The sequence below is a fragment of the Triticum dicoccoides genome, chromosome 3A (assembly GCF_002162155.2).
Source record: "Triticum dicoccoides isolate Atlit2015 ecotype Zavitan chromosome 3A, WEW_v2.0, whole genome shotgun sequence".
NCBI classification, from domain to species: Eukaryota; Viridiplantae; Streptophyta; class Magnoliopsida; order Poales; family Poaceae; genus Triticum; species Triticum dicoccoides.
Window position 1 is genome coordinate 81,455,127 of NC_041384.1, and position 7,491 is coordinate 81,462,617.

General features: G+C 49.1%; 1 protein-coding gene, 1 non-coding gene and 1 pseudogene across 2 annotated transcripts; 1 reads left to right on the forward strand and 2 right to left on the reverse strand.

Moving 5' to 3' along the window:
- Window positions 1-366: 366 nt before the first annotated feature.
- Window positions 367-1,988, reverse strand: LOC119271988 (annotated as a pseudogene).
- Window positions 1,989-2,134: 146 nt separating this feature from the next.
- On the forward strand, window positions 2,135-2,205 carry TRNAG-GCC. The gene has a single exon. It is a non-coding gene; the product is annotated as a tRNA-Gly (tRNA).
- Window positions 2,206-2,540: 335 nt separating this feature from the next.
- LOC119267283 (probable choline kinase 2) lies at window positions 2,541-7,421 on the reverse strand. Its single transcript, XM_037548651.1, has 8 exons — window positions 7,295-7,421; window positions 4,383-4,789; window positions 4,170-4,291; window positions 3,883-4,078; window positions 3,409-3,526; window positions 3,248-3,295; window positions 3,005-3,105; window positions 2,541-2,901 (listed from the first exon to the last, which is right to left on the reverse strand). Exons 1-8 carry the CDS (start codon window positions 7,404-7,406, stop codon window positions 2,788-2,790), a joined length of 1,218 nt encoding a protein of 405 aa, XP_037404548.1. The 5' UTR covers window positions 7,407-7,421; the 3' UTR covers window positions 2,541-2,787.
- Between the last annotated feature and the right edge of the window lie 70 nt (window positions 7,422-7,491).

A 7,491-nucleotide genomic window follows, 5' to 3' on the forward strand; every position in this document is an offset into this window, starting at 1 on the left:
CAGAGTGAAGCTTCCCCTGTTCCTGCTGCTGCCAGGGCCACTGCGTTGCTGCTGTTGCTGCAGAGTGAATTCTAGGTGAAGTTAGTATCATTTTTGTCACAACCTGTAGTTGGATCTCCGTTCTAAAATTTGTTAACGTCAGAAGCACCACGGTATAGACCTGGGTTCCATTCCCGGCTGGTGCAAGTTTTTTATTGTGCGTGCGTTTTTATGTGTAAATCAAACAGCACACTGTCTGATCAAACTGATAGGGGATTCATTCAGAGGTGAAGAAGAAGAAAAATTCTACTCCATAAATTCATCGATCTGCCAATGATTAAGGAGCGATAACCAGACCTACGACACATGTTTCGTCGAAGTGGAGCATCACCCACACGACACCATCCGGTCCAAGATCTGTCCAAGCAACTGAAAACTACCTACTGTATTCAAAGGCTTCAGCCGGTGCATGTCATCCATGGCGTGTTCGGCACCGCCGGGCCCCGCGAAGCGCGTCCGCCGGTGGATCTCCTGCACGTCGGCGTTCCGCTTGAGGAGGTTGCCGGGCCGCTCGCCGGCGGGCAGGTGGGTGCACACGAAGCAGAACATGGTCTGGTAGATGGACATGCTCGCCGACACCGACCCCTTGTTGCCGATGTAGCCCATGGCGTCCACGCCCACGGTGGACACCTTGATGTTCTGGACGCACCTCCGCAGGCCGCGCCGCACCCCGATGGTCAGGAAGATGCCCGTCATCTGCTTGCTCACGATCCTCACGAACGGCGAGCTGCCGCCGCCCTTCTTCTTGCCATGACCACGCGCGGCCTCGCCGTCGAGGTCGAGGTCCAGGTCCAGGTCGAGGACCATGGCCGGACCGTCGTCGGTGGCGGCCCTGGACTTCATGAACGACCTGTGCGCGCCGAACGATCTCGGCGACTTGAACGACGCCGATGACAAGGACGCGGTGGCCATCAGGTCCAGCGGCTGCTCCGGCCAGGCGAGCCCGATCCTGTCCGTCTTGCTCATCGTCTACACGAGCGCCCTCTGCTGCGCGCTTGGCTGCTCGTCCACCGGGTCCTCCATGGCCCCGAGCATCCTGGGGGTGGCGACGACGTACCCCTCGGGGTGCACCGGGAAGCTGAAGGGCGCGTCGTCGTCGGTTTCGGTGTCGGTGCCGCCGGGGAACAACTCGTCGGAGCCGTCGCGGGTCGTAGTGGCCGGGTGGCTGCGGTACCTGTACTTGGGCCTCGAGCAGAGCAGGACGGCTGCGTCCGCGTGAGCGTGTCACGGATGAGCGCCTCCCACGCCAGTGCCGGCCGGACGTCCTCGGCGCCGAACACGTTGCCGGTGTTGAGCGGCACCACCTCCTGGAACCGGAGCACGTACATGTCGGCCTGCTCGCCGCCGGTGGTGCCGAGCCACTCGGCAATGTCCAAGCCTTCCGGCGGCTCCTTGCAGGCGGCGTTGTACGTGCCAATGCAGATCCTGCAGGAATCCATCAGCTCAGCGCCATGCCACCGCGAGAAACGGAAAATGCGCCGCGATCGTGCCGAACAATTCGATCGTACCTGAGCTCCTTGCCTCCTTGGTGTTGATGTACTGCGCGCGCATCGTCTCCGAGTTCCTCCGCCGCAGCTTGTACGGCGCGGCGTCCAGGCTCTCCTCTGCAGATCGTTGAAGAAAAACAGGGAGGTGGTTCACGAGGAATTACTATGAATTTTGCCTCCGATTAGTACTACTAGCAGTTCAGAATACAAAATTTGGCAGTGGTAACACGTAGCAGGTGTTCGATGGTCAGAAGCAACGCCGATCAGGGTGAAAATGCGCAAAATCAACCAGGTCAACGGAACTAGCTTGTCGTGCTCATGCGAGTGTACTGTGACACGATCAACACGGCGGTCGTGCCATGTGGTTGCACCACATCGCACCCTCTCGCGAGCCTTGTTTGCGCAGGCTGCCGCTGTTGCCCCTATAGAGGACTATGAGAAACAACTACACATACCTCTCATTTGTACGGCCACTCAAGTGGAGAGTTACCAGAATACAATTTACTCCGAAGAAGAAAACACAGTCGCATTTTTGCAAACCACCTGTGATTTTTTGTGAGGGTGCGAAGATCCATGTGAATTCGCTCAACAAATCATTAACATCATCAGCACCAGTGGTCTAGTGGTAGAATAGTACCCTGCCACGGTACAGACCCGGGTTCGATTCCCGGCTGGTGCATTTTTTTGCTCAGTTTTTATGCCTCGTGACTCATTTCGAGCTGAGGCCACATCCTGCTACAACAGCTTCCGTCTTAACATGGGCTGTACTAGATCGCCGGCAAGTGCGACACGTCAGGAAAAAGAACAGGCCAACGGTGAAGCAAGGCATCAACGTTTTCTGCCTGCAGCAGCTTCACGCACCACTGATGACAGTATGCAGCACGGCAAACACATACGCATCCGGTGAGAAAGGGCAGATGCGGCATCAGCTAAGCGATCGTCCACTGCAAAACAACCATCCTTTGGACAATCTGGTCCTTGCATGGTTTCAGGGTTCACAGCACAATATCTGCATGAGCAATGCAACTCCAAGAGATTCTTGCGGACATGAACGATGTAACAGGCGACACGGAAAGAAGCTTGTGTAAAACCGTAGAATCGACTATTCTGCGCAGGTTTAATTACACGACACGGTCAACTACTAGCCTAAACGATCTGTAGCCAAATTGGCTGATGAACAAGATTCACAGTCACAGGACTCCACAAAGCTACTCGAGAGGGCGATGGATGCTATAAGAAAAAGAACGAGCCATCCGCATGATCAGCTGGTTGTGTTGCAGGCTTGCAGTATTCTCGGCTTCGTGTCCCAGTACTGGTCGAACCGATGCCTCGCGTACTCCTTGTACTCAAAGTCGATGTTCTTGTTCACATGCGCCTGCAGAGATAGAGGAAGAACCGAAAAATAACAGTCAGCTTTGATAGATTGATTATTAACACTGAGTAGATACATTGCAATTGCCTTTTGTTGTGGAGCTTACCGAGACTATTCCCCAGAGACCCCAGAAGAGATGGCTTGTGAGACTGTACTTTGCAATCAAGCCAAGCAATGTTTCGACTTCTACATCGGATGGGTTTTCTCCTGACAAACAAAGGAAGCATTTAGGAACAGCACATTTGAGTGATGCATTAAAGTAGTTTTAACGTGCAATCGTGCATTCTGAAGTATTCATCACATTTCCAGCACAGCAGAGTGTGGTGTTCCCAAAGAACTCTCCAATTACCTGAAGAACTAAGGTAAGCCTCAATAAATCTCCGCTGTTCATCCATGTCTGAAATTATGCAGGGGAATCAAACAAGTAATCAACATGTGATTAAAAAGGTGTGAGACACATAGCCATCCATTATTATATAATTTGGTACATTTGGTTATTGAAAAACTAACCAGGATATTTTGTGAAGTCCATCACGTGCGGTGTATCACTATGATAATCAGCAGCCATCTCACAGAAGTGATTCGCAATGTCGAACGCAATAGGGTTAAAACTAGCGTATTCATAGTCCTGAAGGATAGAGAGATTAACAAAAGTGCAATCAGCTATAGAAAATAAACAGGCAAACCAAACTGTCGATGTTCTAGAATCACTAAGCAGCACAAAGAAAAATTACGAGTCGACCATCAATAATTGAGAATTTTTATTTTGTGCTCTTCTAAATATGCAACCAGGTGCTAGTTTATGCTTAAATAAGGATTGACAAATATTCATTGGTAAGCAGTATTGACTATAACCATAATTGAGAATTTTTCTTTTGTGCTCTTCTAAATATGCAACCAGGCGCTAGTCTATCTTTAAATAAGCATTCACAAATATATGTTAGTATCCATATAAACAAGGTCAGGTTTGTAACAACTACTTACAATTAAGGTCACTTGTCTGGTCTCTTCGTATATCATAATGTTCCCATACTGCAAATCATTATGGCAAAATACTACTCTCTGATCGACCCCGGACAATACATTCTCCAGCTCCGCAATCTCATCGCCGAGCGTCTCCAACCGCAATTCCCTGGCCTCCTCGGTCGAGCACCTGCTGCGAGCTTCCTCAAGCCACCGCCTGAATCATACAATGCCCTGCTGTTAGCTTCTGGTCGCAATACGCACATCTGCCACCCATAGAATAAGGAGTCGCGATTCACCAGGCCTACCTCAGCCTCTGCCAGAGCGAGATGTCCTTGGGTCCAGGCATGTCGAGCTCGTGAAACTCCCGCAGCTTCCTGGCAATCAGGCCGGAAATCTCCGGGTCGCGCAGATCCGGCGCCGAGAGCGTCTGAGCAGACAACAACGCCACCCACATCAGAAGGAGAAATGGCATTACAGTAGGAGCAAGGAGCAGCAAAGCCATTGCGTTGCGTACGTACCCTGGCGTTGATGAACTCCTCGACGCGGCCCTGGGGGAAGCGGCCGAGGAGGCGGGGGCCCTGGCCGTGGCGGGACATGCACTCGAAGGTGCGGACCTCGTCGGCGCGGTCGAAGAAGACCTCGACGCCCTGGCCGTAGATGCGCACGAGCACCTTGCGCGGGTCGCCCTCGCCGCCGGGCCAGGTGATGCGGAAGACCTCGTTGGTGAGGGCGCCCTTGAGCTGGGACACGACGAGGGCCGCGGGGTCGACGTCGGCGCCCCAGAGCTCGCCGGCGAGGCGGTGCAGGATGCGGCGCGCCTCCGCCGGGATGCGGTCGATGCTGGAGCTCCGCCGCAGCTCGGGCCCGGCGTCGGCGGCGGCGGCGGCCATTGGCGTCAGCGGCGGCGCGCGGCGGCGGGGGCGATCTGCGGGGGTCGGATGGGAGGGGGGCGTGAGTCGTTTCCCGTTGAGTTCGCGAGAGCTGTTTGATGGGGGAGAGGATTGGTGTGGGGTATTGGGGGTTGGAATGGCCGTGGGATCGGATCGGATCGGAATCGGGATTGTTGCTGGGGAAAAGAAGTGGCAGCTGGCAGGAGAAGCTTCCAGGGAAAAGTTAATAATTGCACGAGGATCCACGTCGGCTGCTACGTTGCGCGTCTCGTGGACACGTGGGAGGGATAGAGATACGAGTTTACTTTACACAGTACGGACGCGAACGCTACTCACCCATGAACACCGCAGTGGTACTAGTACTATCAGCTCATCAAGATTTAAGTGCTAGACTTGATGCTAGTGTTCGCATATTTTTTAATTTTTTTCATACTTTTCAATGATATGCGTTCAGTTCTTACGATATATACATACTAAAAATATAGCACGGTGATATAGGTAATCTATAAAAGTATCATATTAAATTTTTGTTTGGTTAGAGGGAAGAGAAGAAAAACAGGTTATAAATTTACAGTCAGCTTTATGGGTTCTAGCATCCCTTATGAGAGAAAAAGATGGCCCACACATTAATAACATAATAACATGTATATATAACTAACTATCGTATGAATAAGCTAATATGGCTATAAGTAACATGATAACTTCATTAGCCGATTATTATCTATACTATTAACCTTGTTCTAAGATCCCAACGATGCATTCAAAAAAAAAACACCTATGGGCGTCATTGCCATCAATTGGAGGCAAGGTTTTCACTCGACTATGCATCGCTAACCACCCGCTTGTGATGACAGGGACAAGTTAGATACGACCACCACCACCATCTCCCGCCGAATAAACATCGACCCCTTGGGCCATCAATCATCACTACCACCAATAGAGTTAAACATTGGGACCTAGATATGTTGCACGCTGAGCTACCCTATAGCCCGGCATGCTACGATAACTAGCTAAAACAGAGGATTTCAGACGCTTTGCGGGGACAAGATCGATGAGTGAACCTGTGCATGAAAACCGAAGACTGAACCCATATCAACGCTTTAATATAAGATTCATACAAGGTGACCGAAGACTAAACCGAGGAATGACGCAAACGTTCGCTCCCATACACCATCCACAAGGAACGAGACTCCATGATGTAGAATGGCAATTAATTAGAAGCATGTATGGCAATTTCTTTGCATAGCATGGAAATTCGGTCTATTGCGGCATAGCAAATTCTCAAACGTGTTGGCAAATTTTCCTTTTTCTTTAGCCTGGTAGTTCTTTCTGCTGCATCATGGCAAATTCCTAAATCGCATGGCAATTTACTCTACTACAGGCAAATTCATAATTCTTTGGCTAGCATGACAAAAAAAACATGACAAATCTTTCTGTAATAGTATGACAAATATATTTGTTATACCATGACAATTCCTAAGTGTTCTTTGGGAGTGGTTTTTAGGGAACACTCTCTGATGGCGTTGTTCACTCAAACAAGATTCCTGTAAGAATCACCCGTAAAAAAGAGAGATTCATGTAAGAAATGCCCGATCATTCGCTCAGGTGACCTCCCCTTGGGGGAACGTCAATGTCGCGTTATTGATGTCCAAAATCTAAGCTCTAGATATAAGGTAGCATTATCTCTACTCCTATTCAGTTGGTGATGATGGTGTGTCTACCATCCATCATTTCTGACCATTAAATCTACATCTAACGGCTATAATGTAAGCTGTGACCTTTTTACAACAACTAGAATAATGCACGTGCGTTGCAACGGGATATAAATATTGTAGTACGTTAGCTTGTGATTTACCTATCAATAATAATGTGATTTTGTAAATAAATATTCATCAAATCATGACCGTGAATTACCTTATATTTTGATTAGAAGTTTGGTAAGTAAATTAAAGTGGAATTGGTTCAAAAGGTAAGTAAATTAAGGTGATTGATTGTCATATAAATGAAAGGTTAGACGAAAGGGTGATGAAGAAAAAGGTGAAATGGAACCTTACGTTCTTTTTAAGTAGTAGAGATAATTCACTTCTTTTCTCCAATTTGTGGAAAACCCATTAGTATCTTAAAACCAACCACATCCCTCCCTCGCGTCATCAAAATAGCCTAAGAAATATATTTTGAATGAAACATAGTATATTTTTAGTGATATATGTACATCAAAACTAAAGTGTTTTCTTTCAAGTTTGTGATCAAGTATCATTCTATTTTGGATCCGTTGCAACGCACAGGCACATTCCTAGTATGGCGTAAAAACGAGAGTTCCTACTTCCCATTTTCCCTTCGTTTAAAAAGATAGTTCATGTTTAAAATTGTATTTTAAGAACTGGCTCAAGAAAGATTTAGATTGAGAAAGCAATCATATCCACGCTGCCATCGTCTCTCTCACGTTGGCTTTACATCGCTCCGCACAGGAACTAGCAATCAAAGAGCCAGCAAAGAACCTAAATGCGATAAGAGCAGAGTAGATGAGGAGGGCTCAGTACCATTACATCGGTTGTTGAAGGAGACGGCGGCAGTGCCGGGACGTGCCTGGCGGATCACCCGCAGACGAGAAGGCCACAACACCGACCAGCGCGGCCGCAAGGCTTGAGACATTGCCGGAGAGGGCCTCTGGCCGCCGGCGACCATCCATCCAACTAGTGAACGAGCTAGCAGCTGAAATAGATGGCGAAGATTCTGC

What these genes read in the sequence shown, in the direction of transcription:
- LOC119267283 (XM_037548651.1), bottom strand. Translation starts at nt 7,406, where the DNA reads ATGTCTCAAGCCTTGCGGCCGCGCTGGTCGGTGTTGTGGCCTTCTCGT. An exon ending in AGGAGTTCATCAACGCCAGG is followed by an intron (nt 4,292 to 4,382) that starts GTACGTACGCAA and finishes TTGTCTGCTCAG; the next exon opens with ACGCTCTCGGCGCCGGATCT. An exon ending in GGACTTCACAAAATATCCTG is followed by an intron (nt 3,296 to 3,408) that starts GTTAGTTTTTCA and finishes GCATAATTTCAG; the next exon opens with ACATGGATGAACAGCGGAGA.